Consider the following 22,031-nt stretch of genomic DNA (forward strand, 5'->3'; position numbering starts at 1 on the left):
TTGGTAAGAAATTTATCGAAGCCATTGAAACAATATGTCATGAACAAACTGCAAAGGTGATGGTGAATGGAGAATTAACAGAATCCATAGATATAAGAAAGGGGACAAGGCAAGGCTGTCCATTGTCGCCTCTGCTGTTTGTGTTAATATTGGAAGACTTGAATAGGAATATTAGAGAAGATAAAGAAATAAAAGAAATGAAAATCCAAAAGGAAGAGTATAAATTGCAAGCTTTTGCAGATGACCTGGTATTTATATTAGAAGACCCATTGGAAACAACACCCAAATTAATAGAAAAAATAGAAGAATATGGAAAAGTAGCAGGTTTGAGAATAAACAAAGACAAAACGAAGATATTAACAAAGAATATGTTAGCAAGACAAAAGAAAGAGTTGGAAGAAATTTTAAAAATGCAGGTCATGAACAAGGTTAAATATTTAGGGGTTCATATTATACCAAGATGTAGTACGCTGAAGGAAGATAACTATGTTAAACTCAAACAGCTGATTGTGACAGATTTTATGAAATGGGAAAAACTGCAACTATCATTGATTGGGAGAATACCCACAATTAAGATGAATATATTGCCTAGAGTTTTATATTTATTCCAGACAATTCCTATTCGATTAGGGAAAGAGTTTTTTGAAGATTTAAATAGAATTGTGTTGAAATATATTTGGAAAGGTAAAAAAGCAAGAATAAAATTAAAACTGTTACAAGATGCAAGAATAAGAGGAGGGTTTGCTTTGCCCAATTGGGAGCTTTATTACCAGGTGACAAGTTTGATGTGGGTAAAGGAATGGATAACACTAAGGAACAGTAGATTATTGACTTGAGAAGGCCATGACTTGCTATTGGGATGGCATGCGTTTCTCTGGTATAAGAGAACTAAAACACAGGGGTATTTCAGAAGACATTATATCATGAGGCATTGTTTTTGAACCAGAAGATAAAAAGACAACATTACTTCAAAATTCTAACATGGATATCAACTATTGAAGCTTTTTCTTATCCAATAATATATAAAAAGGTACAAACAGTTAGATATGGGGAGAGATACTGAATGAAAAGGGTGAACTTAAATCTATGCAAGCACTGGAAGAACAAAGTGTAAAAATGAATTGGTTTTCATATTTGCAAATACAATCTAGATTTGATAAAGACTCCAAGGCAGAAGGTATTTACGACAAGTTGACTGATTTAGATAAAATTTGATGATGAAAAGGTAATTAAAAAACTTTATGGACATCTATTAGAATTTAAATTGGAGGAGGAACAGATCAAAGAAACAATGATTGCTTTGGGGAAAAAATTGGATATGGGATTGATTTGGAAAAATGGCAAAAATTGTGGTCTCAAAATTATAAAATGACAATGTCAACTGCATATAAAGAAAATTTGTATAAGATGTTTTACAGGTGGCACTTATCCACGACGAGACTTGCGAGAATGTTTAAGAATAAATCAGATAAATGCTGGAAATGTCATCAGATACCTGGTTCATATTACCTTATGTGGTAGATATGTTTGGATGTGAAGAAATATTAGACTAAAATCCACACATGGTTGGAAAAAATGATAAAACAATACACAGACTTCAAATTAGACATTTTTAAATTGGGAATTATACCGGACATATACCATAAAGAAATGAAATATTTGATTGTAAATGTTTTAACAGTGGCTAGAATTGTATTTGCGAAGAACTGGAGAAATGACAAAATACCTATGCAGGAGGAAGTTATCAAAAAAATTATGGACTGCGCTGAAATGAGTAAACCGACATTTGAAATTAGAGAACAAGAAGACAAGCAATTTTATATGATATGGGATTTGTTTTATCAATGGTTGGATAAAAAGGCATGGTAATATAATAGACTAGATAATTTTGTGGTAGAAATTTAATAGACTGATATAAAACATAATATAGACATATATAACCACTGGTTGAAAGTATAACACAAATTTTAAGATAAAACTTGGAACATCTCGTATAAAACGATGGAATAAATAGTTTAGTCATGGATGATTAATAACTGATAAATATATAAGCATATGTTAGTTCGACAATATGAAGACTGATATAAATTGTGAGTAAATGACTACAAAAGGATAGCATAAAAGATATGTAACCAACTGACACACTGTATGTATATAAAATGGAAGATGGTTTTATGTTTTTATGTTTGTTTGTTTTTAAAAAATTTAAAAAAAGCTTAGACCCAAAAAAAAGTTCTAAAAGAATGTTTTAAAGAAAAATTATACAGAAAAAAAGACAGTATCTTACATGCTTCCTGTTTCTGGACTTGTCTTCTCTTCAGAGGAACCACAAATATTTTCTTCTGAATTGGATGGCATGATTACCTTCTTAGGATCTTGTTACTGAGGTTGTTCTTTGAAGATTTTTTATATTTTTTGTTATATATAATACATATACACAGTATATATTATTCTAATAATTTATTGCTTACATTTCCTTATCAACTCTCAGGAAAAAAAAAATCGGTAGACAGTGCTATTTTTTAGCATACCTAGCTTGAATTTTGCTGGGAAGTAGAAATTAATTGGATAGTTGACTAATGAGAAAATAGAAAATATGCAGATACTTTGAAAATGGAAGTCTAAGGCAGGGTTTCTCAACCTTGACAATTTTTAAGATTTGTAGAGTTCCAGAATTAGCCAGTCAACTAAGGCATAAATAAGAAGTATTTGCACAGAAAGAAAGAACAGTTGTATTCCCCTGTAACTCATTTTGTGACAAATATTGTTCAGGTTATTAATATATCGTATGCCTCCAGATACTTTGAACTTTAAGTATTCTTTTCTCCCATAATCAAAATATATCAGCTGGTATTTTTCTCCATCTGTTACCGTCTATCTCATTTTATCTAGAGAGCTAGCTACATGTCTCCCTTAACTGAAAAAAAAATGAGTTTTTTCATTTAATTGGAAAATAGTAGGTTGTCTCAATATCTATATAAGGAAGACAATTCGGAATTAAGAACTGTGCTTTAATCTGTAGTATACTCAATGAACGTACTTCATATATCACTTTTATTATAAACTAAGAAGCAATATCTCCCAATTAAATCACATGGAACTTCTGAGACTGCCATGAAACGCTTCAGCAAATTCATTATAGGCCAGGCCTGTTAGAAACACAAAAATAAAATCAGGATTGCCAAAAATATGGAAAAGTATGGAAAATTCTAGTTTAGACAAAATTGAGTAGAAGATACCCAATAGACTTTTATTTAAAAAACAGAAGAGCCATTAGATTCTAATCCTCTTACATGGAAGCAGGATATACATGTTTATGTTTAGATTTCTGAGATCACATAACAAAAATAGATTTTTCAGTGATTAAACAAACACAGATCATAATAGAGGGTCCATTAAAGATTTTTTCTAATTATACAAAGTATTGCATAGAGGATGATTTCTGGCCCTTCAGGAAAATGTTGTTCAGAGAACCTGTAGCAATTGAGATGATATCAGTGTAGTTTAGTATTTTATGCTAATGTATTTTTATAATTTATTATATAATTTTAACATAGGTATCACATGGTATAATTGTATGTTGTTACAAATTGCTTAATTTCCTGAGGATTGTAGTAGGAAGGAAGGAATGCTCATTGAAATTTTAAAAAGTCATTGCTTTTGATCTCAAGGAGTTTTTTCATCCTGGGGTTTCACTTAAGAAGTTATATCTTCAATTTGATTAGCACTGAAGGCTTATTTGTGTGAGGTGGGTATAGTCCAGCCAAAGTTCAGTTCTTTATTTATTTATTTGCTCATACTAATAGTATCTTGCTAGATTAAATCTTTACTATTCTCACTCCAACGGATATACCCTGGGAGATTCTAGGGATTGTTATCCTAAACCAGGGGTCTTCAAACTTGACCGCTTTAAGACTTGTGGACTTCAACTCCCAGAATTCCTCCTCCAGTCATGTTAGCTCAGGAATTCTGGGAGTTGAAGTCCACAAGTCTTAAACTTGCCAAGTTTGAAGACCCTTGTCCTAAACTCTCTTATCTCCTATCCAACTCATCTTCTACTCCCCATCCCCACCCCCACTTCTTAGAATGTGCTCACTTCTTCCTGGAAAACTGCCACTTCATTGTGGACTATCATACCATCTATCTGTAGACACTATCTCTCACATTATGCAATTTATCCAGTATGTTTGATTTTATATCTTTTTTATTTATGTAAAAGTTTATCTCATCTGAATATCTTTTAATTCTTCATATTAAAATGTCACAGAAATATATATCTCAGATATTGTTCCTTTTGAGCTAATAGTTGCCAATTTACTTAAAATTAAATTGGCAATTATTAACTAAAATTAAAATGGCAGTTAATTAATTAAATTTATTAGAATAAATTAGATAATTAAATTAAATTTATCAATTAAAATTAAATGGCAGTTAATTGGTTAGATTAATTTCAAAAAGCAAATAGGTTTCAAACCTGTTTTAATCTGAAGGAACATTCATAATTCTTTATCATAACTAAAGGTAAGGCATATAGGCATATATTCCTTGCCTATATCTCACAAAAAGGAAAAAAGGCATTCTTAGAAGATAAATTTAGAAGTTATATTTAAGTTTCTATTGTCTCAATTTGTATTAATCCAGTGTTATCTTCTCTAGATAATGAAATGCAAACTGTCATGTAGAAAAATTTATCATTTTCTTTTTATTAAGACAGATTTTTTGTTAACTTGTTTTACAACAAATTTTGGGAATCAGGAGGAAAAAAAAACAGGTATATTGATACATCAATTCAAGAAGCAATACATTCAGAAATGTAGTCCAGTGAACTACAATAATATCAATTTGGAGACACAAGATAACTTTAAAAATCCTTAATAAAATAAGGATTTGATGGAAAATTAAATTTTTATCAAATACTTTTTTCCTGATTAAAGCTGTTTTCTGAGTTGATCTAGATTAAGGGTGTCAAACTCGCGATGACACATTGTCACGTGACGTGTCATAACTTTCTCCTCTTTGCTAAAATGGGATGGGTATGGCCAGCGCATGATGCATCCGGCCGTGGCCCATGAGTTTGACATCCCAGATCTAGATGGATTTAATTGAACAAATAATTTTTTGAGGAATGCCAAAATACTAGGCCCAGATGATTTTCTCACAGAATTGTATAGAAAGTATAGATATTCTGACCCCTAGATGAAAACTAAATCTTTTTAAATGTTTTAGGTAAATGTTTTAAGTATAATGTTTTGAAAAAATTGCTTTGCCTGAGGTATTTTGTTCTATATGTGATATTATTGTACATATTCATAAAATATATTTTCAGAAATATAGCATATATTTTAGATTTATTAGGGAAAACACTTCCATATTTTTTAATGAATGAAGCTTTAATGGCCGGTGGCCTGTATTGTTCAGGTTTAAGGTTATACCAAAGACACAACTTCTTTCTCAGAGTTGGCATGGCTATTAATGTAAGGCGTTATCTTTCTTATTATTCTCTGAGGTGGAATAGTCTCAAGGAATAAATAGCAATTTCTGTGTTCTATTAAAACTACATTTGCTATCATTTGTTTCTGATTGCTTCCATTAAGCATGTTTCTGCAAGAACGGGTGATGATTTTTATGACCTCATGGTTTTGTTGCAGTGTACATTTATGCTTGTCTTACATTTTGAATGGTGTTAAAATTGTAAATAACTTTGAAGGCTTAGTATAGAAATGTATAAAAGCCAAGTACCACTCACTCATCACAATATTTCCAGAACCATAAAGCCTACAAACTTGAAATTTGGCACGTATGTTCCTCTTGGCTTCTAGGTGCTCGTTTAGAAATGTTTTTTTGAAATGACCATCAGATCATTACTATTTCTTAATACAGTAATTAACATGCTCTGATGCTAAGGAGTTCTATTCCCCCTCCCCATCTGAAAAAACCCTCTGTTCCAACTACCAGTTGTCTCACATTCCGTTACCTCAGTTCAAACTGGCAGACGTTCCACTCCTTCACTCAGGAATGGTCTGGGGCTCTTTACAGTACTACGTCGGTACCACACCAAAATGTTCCACCGATGGAACTGCTTCCGGACTCAAGGCAGGAACGATATTCCCTTATGTGTTTCAATCACCAACCACCACTGAGCCAACAGATTGTAAACTGGATTTCTCCTGCATAGTCCAATTACATAGAGTTGTCGCAAAGCATGGGTATCCAGCTAGTCCCTATATATTCCAGGAAAAGGAAGATCACTATAGACATTTTTAAATAGTTTATGATAGTTTGGGAGATTGTCATGTGTGTGTGCGTGTTGGGTCTGGTCTCTGGGTGTTATGTGAATTTTGTTGTATGTGTATACTGTGTAATATATATGTACAAGGACAATAAAGTATTAGTATTATTATTATTGACACAAAAAAAGTGTACACAGCAAACAAAATAACTGTGCTGGGTTTCGTATCACAAATCATTAGTCGAACACTGCCCAAGCATTTAGGACTACTTGAATTATGCGAATTATGTGAATTTATTGGCAAATTATGCGAGCCGATCCCAGTAAGGTGGCCTTCTGCAGCTGACCAATGGTGATTTTGTCAGCGCCAATTGTTTTTAAGTGCTTGCCTAGGTCTTTAGGCTATTATTATTATTGTTGTTGTTGTTGTTGTTAGCCTAGCCACTTGATCATTTATTTTAATAGCAAAACCCAAAGCGACGATAGGATAGTAACAGCTTTACCAAACTTACTGGAAAAGAATTGGAGATTGTATCAAGCATGGAATAATTATCTCATCTCTATACAAATTTCAGTATTATTTTTTCTTGTTACAGGTAGCAGCAGCAACATTCTGTAAAGTAACACCAGAATATGTAAACAATCTGCCATCATTTTAGTTATCTAAAATAATTGATCCAGGGAATTCTGAGCTTCCTAAGCTATTTAATTAAATATTATTCTGCCTCCCCCACCTGAGAATAAAATTCCTGTAATTTAAAAAAATAGATTTTGTGCACTTGAGTCATTCCTACAAGGAACATGAATACATCAGGAATGGATATACACATAGATTTTATTAATAATCATAACCAGTAATCCTACAAACAGCAGTTGGTTCTGGGAAGTCGTGAAAGCTTTCTTGTGGAAGTAGTGTTTGGCAAGAGGAAAGGGATTGATCTGGATCTCTTTAAGGATGTGCTAGTATGCATTTACTTGAAGAGAACTTCCATAGATGCATCCTTTTTAAGGAACACTGTTGAGAAATAATGTGGTTTCAGTGGAGAGCATTAGCTGCTGTTTATTTTTAGTCGAGTGACTTGGCCTAGGTCCTTCCAGGACTTTTCTATTATCTTCTTCTATTATCTTCTCTCTCTCTCTCTCTCTCTCTCTTATAACCTAGACAACTGTCCAAAAAATTGGACCTTTCCCCATAAAATGGATTATTAGCCCAATGACCATAGGACTTGAGCCAATTAATCCAGTGATTGTAGAACTTTGCCAAAAATGCTCAGACGCATACACCCAGTATTTCATTTCAGCCTACTGAAGCCAGAGATCATGACTTCCCTAGGTCCTGAGTCACAACCAACTCCTGACCCCATTATAATTGAGGAGAGCAACACTTTGAAGTCAAATACATTTTGGACATATGCACTGGGGGGAAATCCAGTACTTGGTAGCATGGAAAGCCTTCCCTCCTTTGGAGACTGAATGGGTTGATATTATGAAATATATTAAAGTCTACAGATTGCTTAAAAAAATTCCACGAATAGTACCCAGATAAACCTCATTGAATTGATAATTAGATAATTTCTTTCTTTCCCTTCCCCGTTTTTTACAGGACCAATGTTTCTGCCAAGGGGGGCAGAATGTCAGGTTTTCCAGATTCAGCTTGGCATCTCACAGGTCCTGCCATCAAAGAGTAGAAGTGGTGAGGGAGGATAGACGGGCAATAAAGCTATGTGAAAGGAAATAGGGAGGAAGGAATGACAGGTAATAAAGACCAGACAAGCACAAAACCAGTTTGTATACAAGGCCACGCACCCTGAGAAAAAATGTGGATTACCCCAAAACAGCGTTCTCAAAACTCTTCAGCAAGTTTCAATTGGCTGAAGATGGACTGGTCACAAGGGGAGGACTAGGATGAGGGGAAACCTTTCTTATCTTTTGAGCATGGGAAATCCATATCTAGCCTGACTTTACTGCAGCCAACATCTTGTAGTAAAAGAATATTTTGCTTCAACCAAATGGAGTCTTTCTTTCCTAAGGGATCAGATTGGGGCAGGTCTGACAGGGAGATTGTGAGTTTTAATCATGCCTTAGGCATGAAAAATAGCTGGGTGACTTTGGGTCAGCCACTTTCTTTCATGCCAGCTTACTCCCCAGGGTTGTTGTTGTGGAGAAAGGCTCATTATTACGTACGAATAGGGTTGTTATTGTTGTGAAGGAGGAAGAAGGAATATTAGGTATATTTGATACCCTGAGGTATACAAAAGTGGGATAAAGAAATAATAAAATGAGTAAACCTACCTGAAAGGATTATCCATAGGTTGGTTTACTATATAAACATCACATTTGGCTATATAGTTTAAAAAGTAATTCCCTCTACTGTAGCTCATCCTACCATGGTACTCAGAAGGAAAATCTTATTCCTTGTTTAAGGATTATATATCACATACAATCAAGTATAGATAGTGGTTCTATCTCAAAAGAAGCTGACATAGTCAAAACTGTAATTAGTGAAATTTTAATGGCAAACAAATGTTCTTAAAAGATATCAAGACTAAATAATCAAAATAAGGAAAGCATTAGATAGAGGGTTTTTTAAAAGTGATTTTTCACTTGTTTAAGCTTGAAATTCTGTCAAGAAATATTGGAATTATTGCAAATAAAAAAAAGATTTGAAATAATTTAACATTTGTGAATTTATTTATACAAATAAATATATAATTTTAACACACAACTAATAAAGAATGGAATTTGATATTGTAAAAGTGTCAATCTTGTTTCTACAGAATATTCAAAATGAAAAATTAAATAAGATTCAGGCAAAACATGGTGGATCAACTCATAACAAAAAAGCAGAATGAACTTGAAATTCTCTTATCATAATCATCTATATGGAACTGTCCTTCCAAAGCAGTATATAATCTGCTGTATTTATACAGAGATTCAAAAAGTCTTTAAATTAAATGCTGTATTTTATCTTGAGTTGCTTAATAAGAGAATCTTCCAAATGAGATTGTTCCAAATGATCAAATAAACAACGTACAGCTATAATGAGAGAGAAAAATTTGGTATTACATTATGTTCAAATTAAAAATACATTTAGCATTTAGTAAATTATATCATCATTCAATTTATATATTAAAAAGACAATAAATGTTGCAAAGGCCCTACTGAACTAACAGTCATATTAAACTTGGAATAAACTGTAACATTTCCTTAAGCTTAACTTTATGAACAATACAATCCACTGCTATCCAGATGTAATTGTACAAAAAAAAGGCAGAAGATGGCTTGGCCATTCTTCATTTTTGGTTCTTTGTTTCCTTATTATCTTCCAATATAAACTGAAATAAAAGATATTCAAAGAGCTAGAAAGCATTTCACAAGCCCAACAAATCCTTTTATAGTTTGTTCTGAAAAATTTTTTTCAAATATTTTCAGGGACAGAAGGGTTTCTGTGGAAAAAATGTTATAATAAATGTTTTTAATATATCTGGAATAGTGACATGCTGCAACATTTATACTAATCTCTAAACTATCAAGCCAGTTGATTTTAATAGTGACCCAGTAATACGTTTTACTTACTTTTTTTCTCTGACTCTGACATAAGCATAACTGCCATATCAAATCTTTTGGATTCTGATAATTTGTGCAGAATTTCAAGGATAAGTAAAGGCTCTTCTTTCCTTGCAAGTAAGATATTAATTCATACATATCATTATTTTTATTTGTGGCATAAAAATAGCACAACACTGAGTAAAATGAAAAATGCATATTTGAAAATAATTCATACAGCTGCATACTCTAAAAGCAGCTATATACAGTATAAAATACAGAACTGTTGCTAAAATGAAAATAAAGTCACTGCCTGAAAACCAAATGACTCTTCTGTACTTTTCTGTTAGCTGATGGATTCCCAAAATTGCCATTGTTTAAATAAGAGAATGTCTTCAAACTGCAAATATGGCATTCCGTTGTATCTGCAATTATCTGGTTCTAAACTGCCCAGAATCACTTAAGTGTAGAAATTTAATAAACAAACAAATAAAATCTGTTCTATATTATAGATACACAATAATGGAAACATTCCATTTATATTAAAAAGTTGTCTAATCTTTATTTCCTTGGTCACTGTAAGCTTTTCTTCTTCTGTATACAAGTATGCAACTACATAAATAAATTATACTTCCTCTTAAAAAGTAACTACCCCTCTCCCAAAGATACTGGTAAAAGTTTAAGAAGAATTATTTTCTTGGTTTAATTTTTTTGGCACCTTGAATTAAAAAAAATATTCACTAGTTGGCCTTGGCAAACTATTATTAATCAAGACCATAGGTTCTATCTGCTGAATTTTCCAATATGCCCAGAGAGCTTGATGGAAGTCCTTTACAACGTCTTTCAAGAGGTAGTCACTGATCCCGTCCAGAACAATATTTGGGCAGAATTTTGTGCTTTCTAGAAATTCAGAATGTTCTGAAACATAGCACAAAAATATTGAGATGAGTTGCTTCTTCTTCCCTAGTTATAAGTCTGCAAAAAAAGAATGCTTTCATTTTTTAATTTAACACTTTATTCAGAAGCTCAGAGTATTTCTGAGATGTAATCTTGTCAGATATGTATAAAGAAAAAATTGTCATGGCAACTGTACTTATGGATCAGCTCTAGATTTCTATTAAAAATGGTAAAAGTCACACTGAAGTGTTTCAGCCATGGGAACTACTTTTGCTGTTCTTACCCCTTAAGATGTTTTAAAACATCTTAAATTACATAATAATTTATTGCAGGGGTATCAAACTTGATTTCATTGAGGGCCACATCACAGTTGTGTCTGACTTTGTAGGGCTGGGGGGATAGGTGGGGTTGGGCATGTCCGGGGATGGGGGTGGTCATGTTGGGGCATCTGTGGTGGCCAAATGCTAAGGCAGGACTTCCCTGGAACCCTCCCTCACTCTCATTATAATCTCTTTCTTTCCTTCCTTCTCTTCTTTTTCTTCCCTCTTCATTCTTCCTTCTCCTCTTTCCTTATTTTTCCTTCCTTGGTCTCTTCCCACCTTCCTTTCTTTTTCTTTCCCTTTCTCCTTTCCTGTCCCTTCCTGCATGCTCAAATGCAAAAGGGGAACATTTCTCCTTTTGTTTTGTTTTTAGTTTGTTTTAGCTGGTGGAGGCACTGCGGGCTGGTTCTTTGCTGTTTCCAGGCCAGCTCCATGGGCTGGATCTGGCCTCCAGGCCTTGAGTTTGACACCCCTGATTTACTGTGCCTGCTTCTCATCCAATAGTATGAATTCTAATATTAGTATATTATTAGTATCAGATAGAACAAATTTGTCTCAAGAAATATGCAGCAGAAAATATTAAAACTAAAGGCACAATTCAACCAAAAATACAATAGTAAATTAATCTGAGAAAATCGTTTTGAACTTACTTAGTATGAAAATCCTGCAAAATTTTCAAGATTTGGCAAAAAACCTCTGGATCCAATGATTTTTGGAAGAGGTTAGGATAAAGGGAAGGATCAATTTGCTTTGGAAGAACAAAAGAAAATCAGACTAATAATAGAAATATATATAAACCAGACCACATATTTACTATTAATAGATTTCATATTCTTACATGAAGCTTACTTTAAAAAATGCAAACATAATTTATTGTAGCCAATCCTAACTCTAATAAATAGTATTTCTATAATTTCTGCAGTGTCTTTTTCTTGACCTGGTCTACCATGAAGGGTTCACACTTAGTCCCAAAGTTCATCTTAGATGAACATGGGTGAATAACCCTCTCTCAAGCTAATGAACACTGCATGATAATCAGTATTATCAAAAGAAGGTGCAAGCCTGCACATTATAGTTGATTATTTGGGAGAAAGGTAGTAACAGCATAATACATAAAGGTTTTCGAAACTTTTAAACTTTAAAAGAGCTGATTTTAACAAACTCAAAGAGAACTTAAGCAAAATTTCATGGGTAAAAATCCTAAAGGGGAAAACAACTCAAGCAGTATGAGAAACGCTGAAAAATATGATCATTAAAGCCCAGTCCAGCACAGTAACGCTGAAAAAGAAAAACAAGAAATCCGAGAAGAAACCAGCAGCATTGTTGCACAAATATATCTCTGATAAACTGAAAGACAAAGTTCAAAAAATGGAAGAGGAAATAAGGCAGAATATCAGCAGATAGTCCAAAATTGAAAAGATGAAATTAGAACATTAGGAAAGCAAAGCTAGGAATGAACAAAGACTTGCAACAAAAGTCAAAGTTTATTTTAAAAAAGTTTCAACATATTAATAACAAGAAAAAAGTCAAGGAAACAGTAGGTCCACTAAAGAGACAAAACAGCAAGGAAGTAACAGGCAGTAGAGAGAAAGCAGAGCTGCTTAACTCATTCTTTGCATCAGTCTTCACCCACACAAAAATTATAGCCCAACCTACCAAAAATACTACTGTAAAAGACAGACTAGAAATAAAAATTAAAATAAGCAAGAAAATTGTTAGAGAGCACCTATCTGATCTTGACTAATGTAAACCATCAGGACCTGATGGATTACACCCCAGAGTTCTGAAGGAGCGGGCAGATGTTATCTCAGAACCACTGTATCATATTTTTAAAAAATCTTGCAGCACCAGGGCACTACCAGAGGATTGGAGAAGAGCTCATATGGCACCCATCTTCAAAAAAGGAAAAAAAATAGACCCAGCAAACTGTAGACCAGGCATGTCCAAAGTCTGGCCCGGGGGCCAATTGTGGCCTGTTTCCAAATTTCGAGTGGCCCACAGCCTCTTCTCCCTGCCAGCTCAGCCTGTAACTCATCCCCGCCGGCTAGTGTTTGTGGGTGCTTCATTACTGGAGGTTTTTAAAAAGAGACTGGACAGTCACTTGTCTGAAATGGTATAGGACCTCCTGCTTGAGCAGGGGGGGGGACGAGAAGACCTCCAAGGTCCATTCCAGCTCTATTCTGATTCTAATACAAATGTTTCAAGTTTCAGTTCCAAGTAAACACACAGCAGCTTTACAGGTCAATTAAATTGATTTAACCCCGGAGCTTTTTCCTCTATGCCACGTAGGTGAGAAATGGCCCTCAAAATGGCCACCACAGTCGGGACAGCCATGAATATACCAAAGCACTGTGCAGGAGAGGAGAAAGTGGAGAATATACAGAACTGGGTGAGAAGAACTATTTAAAATCTAACCCCAAAAAGATTTGCCAGGGAAAAAAAGGATTTCATTGTCATATTAAAAGCAGCAGTACAAGTATTAAGAGAAAAGATTTAAAGCTGGGGGGGTGGGAAGGAGAGGGAGAAGGCAATTTTTGGAATATAGAAAACATAGAAAATTGGAATTTTAAAGAGGATAAATATTGTTTTGTGGAAGCATATTAAAATATTGGAACTATATACTTAAAAAAACAGATACTTTATTATTTTGGATTGATATTTTAAAATTGAAAACTGGCTAAAATAACATTAAATGCTAATGCGAATTAAATGTTCCACCTAAGTAAGGAAGGAAGATACAAGATATTCCCAGGAAGCAGAAAATATTATTGAAGTGACTTTGAAAGTTTCAACAAAAGGATTGAAAATAAAATACAAGAATTTTAAACTTTGTGAGAAGTGATTTTGGCGTGAATATTCAACTTGCCTTTGGATTTTTGGATTATTGGCCTTAAAAAAACATTCAAAGAAATTAAACGAGATGTCTCACCAGCAAGAACAGAACGGGATCTGGGAAGAAATTGTGTCAATATCTAAGGATATTAAGGACAGCTGAAAAAAAATTCTTAACAAAATGCAGAGCATAGAAGAAAAACTGGAAAGGAATGAACAAGATGCACAAGAAGAAGAGGAATTAATTAGAAGATCAGAAGAAAATACAGAGAAAAACCCAACAAATAGACTGTGGCGATGAGAAAAAAGAGAAAATAAATATAATAAAAATGGATGTAATAAGTAGAGAGGAGAGTATCTTAAGGGAATGGAAAGAGGAAATAAATTTGCAAGATGACTCCCCTGAGAGAGAAACTAAAACAAGAGCAGACATTTTGAAAATTAGACAATGGAACAGGGTGGAGAAAAATTTAAAATGATAGGTTACGATCTGGAAGTAGACAGGGACAAAGACTTGAGAGAGGAATATGGGAGGTGAGCTAAAAAGAGAATATTTAACACTTTAAAGCAAATAAGAGATAATGGTTAAAGAACAATTTTTTTCTTTTTAAATTTTTTTTTCTCTCTCTCCAATATAACAAAGATATAATTAAATTTAGAATAGGGTTGGAAATTAGAGCGGGGACGACAATGGAATATATGAAATGGAATTTGAATGATAGTTAAATTGAGTAGGCTTGATTAAAGTGGTGATTAGTATAAAAATAATGTATTAAAATATTAATTAAATAACGGAAGATTGGAATTTAATATTAACAGGGGTATTATTAGTAGAACTACAAGGACTTGTTAAATGTATTAAATATGATTATTGATGTTTTATTTGTGGTAAAGGGAAGGATATATTTGATAAATGAAATGTTATATTAAAAAAGACTATTAGGGAATATTCTTGGAAATTGTAGTGGCATAACTGAAAGTTAGAACTGGGATGGAATTGGAGAGGGGGGAAATAATGGAATACACTTCTTTTAATAATAAGATGATGTCAGAAAAACGAAGAAAACTAGAATTCGAATGAGGGTGATATTAAGTATATTTGAATAACATGAGGATTGGCATAAAACAACTAATACAATGAAATATTGAATACATAAATGAATAGAAGATTATAATGGAATATTAAGATGTGTATTAATGTTAAAATGAAATAAGATTGTGGAAAAAATAGCCAACATGATTATTAACATGCTACTGGATGTAAAAGGAAGATATCTGAATATAAGGATTGGTATACAAGTTAGATACTGAACAATTGAAAACCAAAGAATGAGAATTTTGGAAATAACAAACATAGGTAGGAATATTAGAAGTATAGAAGTTTATTAAAGTTAAATATATTGAGTATTATTTTAATTGTATCAAAATATAAGACACCCAGTTGCCATATTGTTCACATATTGATATGTATGTAACTCTAAAAACTTTTTATAAAAAAAATACAAAAATATAAGATAAATAAAATAGAATATGTAATTATATCTCAAAGAAAGATGCCAGTATACTTATACAATTAAGCTATACCATTTTCTGAATCCCTTCAAGTCAGTCTTGATTTCTGGAAACTGCTCTGACAAGTCTCTGCAGCTTTCTTGACCAGATTTCAAAAGTAATTTGCCATTCCTTACTTCCTATGGCTGAGGGAGAGTGACTGGTCCAAGGTCATCCAGCTGGCTTTGTGCCTAAGGCAGGACTCAGTCTCCCAGTTTCTAGTTTATGCCTTAACCACCATATCAAACTGATTCTCGAAATTAAATTGGTTAAATGCCAAAAATGTGGAGAAATTAGTCACCACAAATCATAGAAAGAATGAATTATCTTACCTTCAAATATGTATACAATTGATTGGGGTAATTTTTTAATTTTCGGAAATCTGACTCAAGTTGGAAAGAATTCACAGGGACTGGAGGCACGGAAACTTCAGACACAGAAGATATAATGTATTTTTCTCTCTTAGCTTGTTTTTTTATAGCACAAGGCTGAAGTGATGGTTTTTCTTTCACAGTGTTTGTGGTAGCAGATCTAAAATATTAAGACAGAGAATTTCTGTTTGGATAAATATTTTGCCTTAGGAAATATATACAATTACCTACCCTGGAGACATTTTCTGTGAATAGAATTTCACTACCAATTGAATATTTTATATATAATATCTATATATCTATATCTATATATGGGGTGGGGGTGTATAAAATCTAATGTAGCATTAGAATCTCTGAAAGAATGAAAACAAATTGTCATTTGTGTAGCAACTTATGCAAATTTTCTTATGTAATTAAGCTGAACAAATACTAAAACTGTAGAGATGTAAATTAGCAGTTGAAATGTTGAACTAGATTCTTAAACTCATGTATAATTTTAAAGGGTTACAAAAAGTAGTAAGAAAATCATAATATACTTTTGGCACAAATTCATGCATAGGATATTTATTTTACAAAGCCTTTGAACACAAAAATTGATAATTTTCTGTTCTAAAAAATACAAGCCTACCCGGTCAACAAAGCATCACCAATTTCTTCTATTTTCAGTAGCTTTGCTTTGGGAGTCTCAGATAGAGAAGAAAAATCTTCATTTTGATTCTTAATAGATATTAATTCCTGTGTTTTATTTGGGTTATCAAAAACAGATTGAATAGGCTCAGATTCTCTGGTGGACATCAAATTTGCACTTAGCACATCATTACTAATTTCCTCAATGTTTATTCTTCTTAAAGGTTTCTAAATAAACAAAAACCGAGCAATGAATTAACATAGAAGCACACTTTTACATATAATGAGCAACAATTTGAAGAATAACTATATCTGTCTTAATGAAAACAAAGAGTACTTTGTCTATCTCTTCCAAAGAAATAATCCAAGGGAAATGTTGTATCCTATCTTTCAATCTACCTTTCTACAAAGGTAGAATGAAGAAAATAACTGAAATTTTACCCCTTTAAATAATTATACTTTTTGTACCTGATTTTTCAGTTACCTGAATATAACATTAAAATGCTAGTTTATCATTATTTGAATGTGCAAAAGGAGAATGAGATAAAAAAAACAGCAGGAGAGAATAAACCAGAATTCCACTTTTTTTTGTGTTGGCCAATTCCTGAGTTGAGGAGTCTTTGGTGCACTCTGAGATTCGTTGTGTTCTTGCAGCTGTTTCATTTTGAGTAATGAAATGTCTGCAAGTGCACAAGCAAACTCACAGAGCGCCAAGGATCCCTCATTTCAACCATGACAAATATTCTTTATTAATTCCTGACTTATCAACATGTGAAGACTAGCAACTATGGTTTTAAAATCAGCTACCAACCATTTGCTTTGTTCCTGACGACTGAGTGTAATCTGTTACCAACAATACCCAATATACTGAGTCCAAGAAGTTGACATTGGTATTTTTATTGTGAACTTTATGACTTAATACTGTGATTCAAAAATGTTCATGCTCTTTTGACTAACTTTGTTTAGTTCTAATAAACGTTTTGACCACCTATGGATTTTAATGATCTCACCCTTATCTCAAACCCAAGAGAATCATGATTAATTGGTGGCCAAGATTTGCAATTAACCTAAATAAATTCTGGGTTAGATTCAATAACATGCTTTGAACTGGATAAGTGAAATTGAATCCTGGATAATTTATTCAGTTTTATTATCAAGAAGCATTCTGTTGTTATCTACTAAACCCACTATTCCCTCATTATTATATAGAAGTATTTGATTACTGGTAAATGAATAAGAGAGACAGGATTGGAGTCAGAAACAAGTAATTTCAATTAACCAAATTGCTTAACCTTGCAGAAACACTATCCCAAAAAATGTTCCCACTAAAATTTAAAAAAATCAAAAAATTGCATCCTTTTACCATTAATACTTAAGACCTCCTCCCACCTTTGAATGTCACATTTTTAACTATTTTTGGCCTATTTAAAATATTTATATTTAAACAAACAAACCAGTACTACTTACAGCTGATCTCAGATGTAAGGGCTTATCAAAGGGTTTTACCAGATTTTGTATTTCTGATTCATTCTGTGATAGTCCAAAATATTCAGTGTCTGACAAAAATCCTTTTGCGATTAATTCCTTAAAGAAAAGATTACTCAAATAAATACCCATGGAAATCTAAAGAGGTTAATACCCACAAAATATCCAGATTAGAAGCAATTAATTGCTGTTGCAAGATGGTATTAAAATACATAAGCATAAAGCACACATACATTTTTAAGCTTTGTTATTTCATTCATTGCTTGCTTATTTCCAGGTTCCAGCTTCAGGACACTTTCGAAATCTAGCAAAGGCAGAAAAAAAGAATTTAGGCTTTTAATATATTTTTATGAAAGAGACAAGTAAGTGCATTTCTTCCAATATGCACATTTATTCACAATGGTACAGTTATATCTTTACAGGGCAAGACTAGCTTCAACAGGACTTCCAAATCATTTCTCTGATTAAAACCTATAGGATTTTTGTAATAGTGACATTATCTATTCTTTAATTTTTAAGTTTCTAAAAAGTAACTAGAATTTTTTTTAATCAAACCTTGTGCTACCGTATACCACAGCATTTTGAATATCTGAATGCTATTGCTGGATTGGAGTTGCTTCCTTCAAAAAGTTGGATAGAAAAAGGGCACACAATCCTACCTTGCATAGCTTCTTTTAGTTTTCCAAGGGCAGCTCTCGCTGTGCCTCTTCTGGCAAAGGCTTTAGAATATGAAGGATCAAATAACACAGCTCGAGTGCAATCTTCCTCTGCTTCTCCATATCTTATTGATAAAGAGTTGCTTGTTTAAAAAAATACTTATTACAGAAAAATTTAATAGTTTTGAGCTCTTAAAGCATACAGTAATTCTCACCTATTCCAATGAAGGTTTTCATATTTTATGTGAGGTATGAAAGAGAAATATATACCAGAATGCATGTAAAATCACCTCAACAGATTAATCAGGGTAGGGCTAATATATGTTTATTAATAAGAAACAAAAATATTGTAGATACTAGAATAGTAAGATACTCTATCTGAAGCTAACAACAACAATTCCTTGCAAGATGTTGGATTTTCACTAGTTGTGTTTTGTGAATGTTAATAAAAAATAAAGACGAAAGGCAAATAAATACATAATTGCGACTGAATTAAGTCCACTAAGAAAACATGTAAATTTGATGAATTATGTACAACTAAAATACATGTGAGAAGTATTAGTTCAGAACTACTTAATGAAAGCCATTCTACCAATAAAGAATATTGTAGCTTAGGGTTGAAAAGAGGGGTCCTTGTTGCTCTCTGAGCTTGCTTGTTTTCCTGCAGATGTTTTATTACCCTAACTAGGTAATATCAGCACTAGTATGGAGTGCTATTTGCTGTCAGTTTACATTCTGGTGTCTTGCCTGTCTGTGTGGATGGGAGCAGCCTCAGAGATTCTTTGATTGGACAGTTTACTGATGGCTTTTTAGCAGTTTCTTGATTCGGGTATTGCTTATTTGATTGTTGGTCTGAAGTTGACCTTGGAGTTAATCTGTGCTGATCTGAGTGCTGATTATTGGTGGAGAGGTGGAGTCTTTGCCCCTTTCGGGCTGATTAATTATCTCTTTTGCATAGTCTATAGATGTTGTTAATGTCTATGTGTCTACTGATGGCTGATTATCAAAGAAAATCAACTGGGAAAAATGTGACAATCTTAGATTAGGCCAAGTCCAAAAATGCCAGGGAATTTCTAGAAGCCTGGCACTGACAAATCTCCTTACTAGCACGGGTGATGTTACTTAGTTAGGGTAATGAAGCGTCTATAAGAAAACAAGCAAACTCAGAGAGCACCAAGGACTCCTCGTAAGCCATTTTCAATGACACAATAAAATGAACGGTTTAATAAAAATCATTATGCATTTAAAAGTGAATTTCATAAAAATGCATACATAAAAATGATAAATTCACACAACTCACTTTTGAACTTTTAGATAGGCCATAGCTCTATTTGCTGGAAGAAGTGCATTGGTGCCATCTGCTGCTATTCCACGTGTGTAACATTCTATTGCTATTTCATATTTACCTTCTTTGAAATATCTGTTACCCTATCATATTTGGGTAAAGAAATAAATGATGTTGTTATCTAAATATATGCATTCATGTACTACTGAAAATAAACTTTTCCCAATAATTTTATTTGCAAGAATAGAGCAGGAAGAATTGACCACGGGGAAAATTTTCAGACAGCTATATAGAATTCTGTGTGCTTGGTATCAGACAGTAAGCAACATGATGTCCCCAGTTGTTTGGACTACACTGCCTTCTACCACAATTAGCGTTACTGTTGAAATTATAAGATAAATTGAGATGTCATAAGCCAATTGTAGGCAATGCATCATCTGAAATTACTGACATGCAAAGCAAGCACAGAAAAAAATCAGTTTAACAATATTGGGCAAATGTAGTTATCAATTATAGAGAATGCAATCTGTGAATAGCATGGTCATTCTGCCACTGGCCAAGAAATGATTTGTTAGACCAAAAACATTCCAATTTAAATACCTGAAAAATATTCTTGCATTGCTGCTTACCAAATCTTTTTCTGCCAGAGCCTTTTGCTTCAAATGCTCCTCCTCCAATTGTTTCAGTTCATCTTCTGCGATTTCCACTTTTCTAAAAGTATCTGTATCCTCCTCCAATGGTTTCAGTTCATCTTCTGCAATTTCTACTTTCCTAAAGGTATCTGTTTCTTCAGCCTGACAATTTTCTTTTGACAAGAGAGCCTAATATAAAAACATAAACAATATTTCAAATATTTAGGCTACACAGAATCATGGTCATTGGCAAATTGATTAAGCTGATGTTCTTCACCTGTTCAATTTTCCTTAGTTCATTCTTCGCTTCAAAGTTGTTTAAATCCAATTCCAAAACCTTTTCATAATCTGCATGAAGATATAAAGGTAGAATTTTCAAAAATGATGATTGTATAGACAATTCTTTAAAGAAAGAAAAAAAGCTTCCATGATGATACATTAGTGGTTCTTTATATAAAATATGACATGGTTCAGTGCAAAAACTGTGAGCTAGATAAACTAGTTCATTCCTGAAATACACTCCATTGTCTAGAGCAGAACTGTCAAACTTGTGGCCCATGGGCTGGATGCGTCATGTGCTGGCCATGCCCACGCCCGGTTTAGTGAAGGGGAAAAAAGTCCAATATGTCACTTGATGCTGCGAGTTTGACACTGCTGGTCTAGAGTATTATAGTTATATTCTACAATATTAGAAACTAACTCTTGCTTGTACTTGTTTTCATTTTGATTGAACATGGCCACAGTTCATTTTTTGTTTTCAATTTATTAACATAGCCTATCATCTATCTAAAGATGGGATAAAACTGTAAAAAATAACTTTTAAGTACAAATCTGTAAGATCTTCTACAAAGATCAAATAAAGCATATTATGCCAGTGTTTAAATTTTTTAAAATCACAGATATTTCCCACAATAACACAAAAAAACCCTCTTAGGCAACCTGTAAGAATAATTGGCCAAGTTCTTCTATGCTGAGACTGGAGAAGCAGTAGTGAATGGAAAGTAATAGTGATAAACTGAAATATATACTCTATAAATCAAAGTTTTCGCATAACACAACAAAAAAAGGAATGCATTATACAACACAGGGTCGCCAACCTTTTGGAGCTCAAGGACCATCAAATTCATAATTTTAAATCCCGCAGTAATACGAATCCAACGGCCCACTCACTGAAGCACCTGGACTCCCACCAATGGGATGGGGTCCTTCAGGCACTGTCTGTTTCTCCAACCTTAAATACTCAAAAGAGTCATTTGGGTCCGTTTCCCACAGAAAACAAAACACTGGGATCTCTCATCTCTCTCTCTTTCCCTCCCCCTCTCTTTCTCCCTCTTTCTCCCTTTCTTTCTCTCTTTGTCTCTCACTCCCCCTCTTTCTACCGATCTCCCTCTTTCTCTTCCCCACTCTCTTTCTCCCTCTTTCTCTCTCTTCCCCCTCCTGTCCCCGGGGGTGGGGGTGGGGGGGAAAGGAACCTCTGAACTGGTGCTGGATGGTGAGAATCTGATGTCTGGAGGTCGATGAGCCACATACTGAAGACCAGATGGTTGGCGGGGTGGTGGGACAACAGGGGTGATAACGATAGCGGATGGACTGATATGTG

The 22,031-nt window shown here is 33.5% G+C and overlaps 1 protein-coding gene across 7 annotated transcripts in view; it reads right to left on the reverse strand.

The window, feature by feature from the left end:
* Window positions 1-8,898: 8,898 nt before the first annotated feature.
* RPAP3 (RNA polymerase II associated protein 3) overlaps window positions 8,899-22,031 on the reverse strand; it is a 30,485-nt gene continuing 17,352 nt past the window's right edge. For 5 of the 7 annotated variants that reach the window (XM_026700488.2, XM_087934423.1, XM_087934421.1 and 2 more), the window contains 11 exons: window positions 20,709-20,779; window positions 20,429-20,620; window positions 19,815-19,942; window positions 18,518-18,639; window positions 18,092-18,162; window positions 17,841-17,957; window positions 16,375-16,601; window positions 15,708-15,906; window positions 11,643-11,740; window positions 9,806-9,906; window positions 8,899-9,265 (listed from right to left, as the gene is read on the reverse strand). In XM_026700488.2, the coding sequence (XP_026556273.1) occupies window positions 9,180-9,265; window positions 9,806-9,906; window positions 11,643-11,740; window positions 15,708-15,906; window positions 16,375-16,601; window positions 17,841-17,957; window positions 18,092-18,162; window positions 18,518-18,639; window positions 19,815-19,942; window positions 20,429-20,620; window positions 20,709-20,779 (1,412 nt within the window). In that variant the 3' untranslated portion in view covers window positions 8,899-9,179. The remainder of the gene's footprint in view (window positions 9,266-9,805; window positions 9,907-11,642; window positions 11,741-15,707; window positions 15,907-16,374; window positions 16,602-17,840; window positions 17,958-18,091; window positions 18,163-18,517; window positions 18,640-19,814; window positions 19,943-20,428; window positions 20,621-20,708; window positions 20,780-22,031) is intronic. The other 2 variants (XM_087934426.1, XM_087934425.1) reach the window with 2 other exon arrangements.

The sequence above is a fragment of the Pseudonaja textilis genome, chromosome 5, assembly GCF_049901715.1.
Source record: "Pseudonaja textilis isolate UNSWEBS1 chromosome 5, rPseTex1.2, whole genome shotgun sequence".
NCBI lineage: Eukaryota > Metazoa > Chordata > Lepidosauria > Squamata > Elapidae > Pseudonaja > Pseudonaja textilis.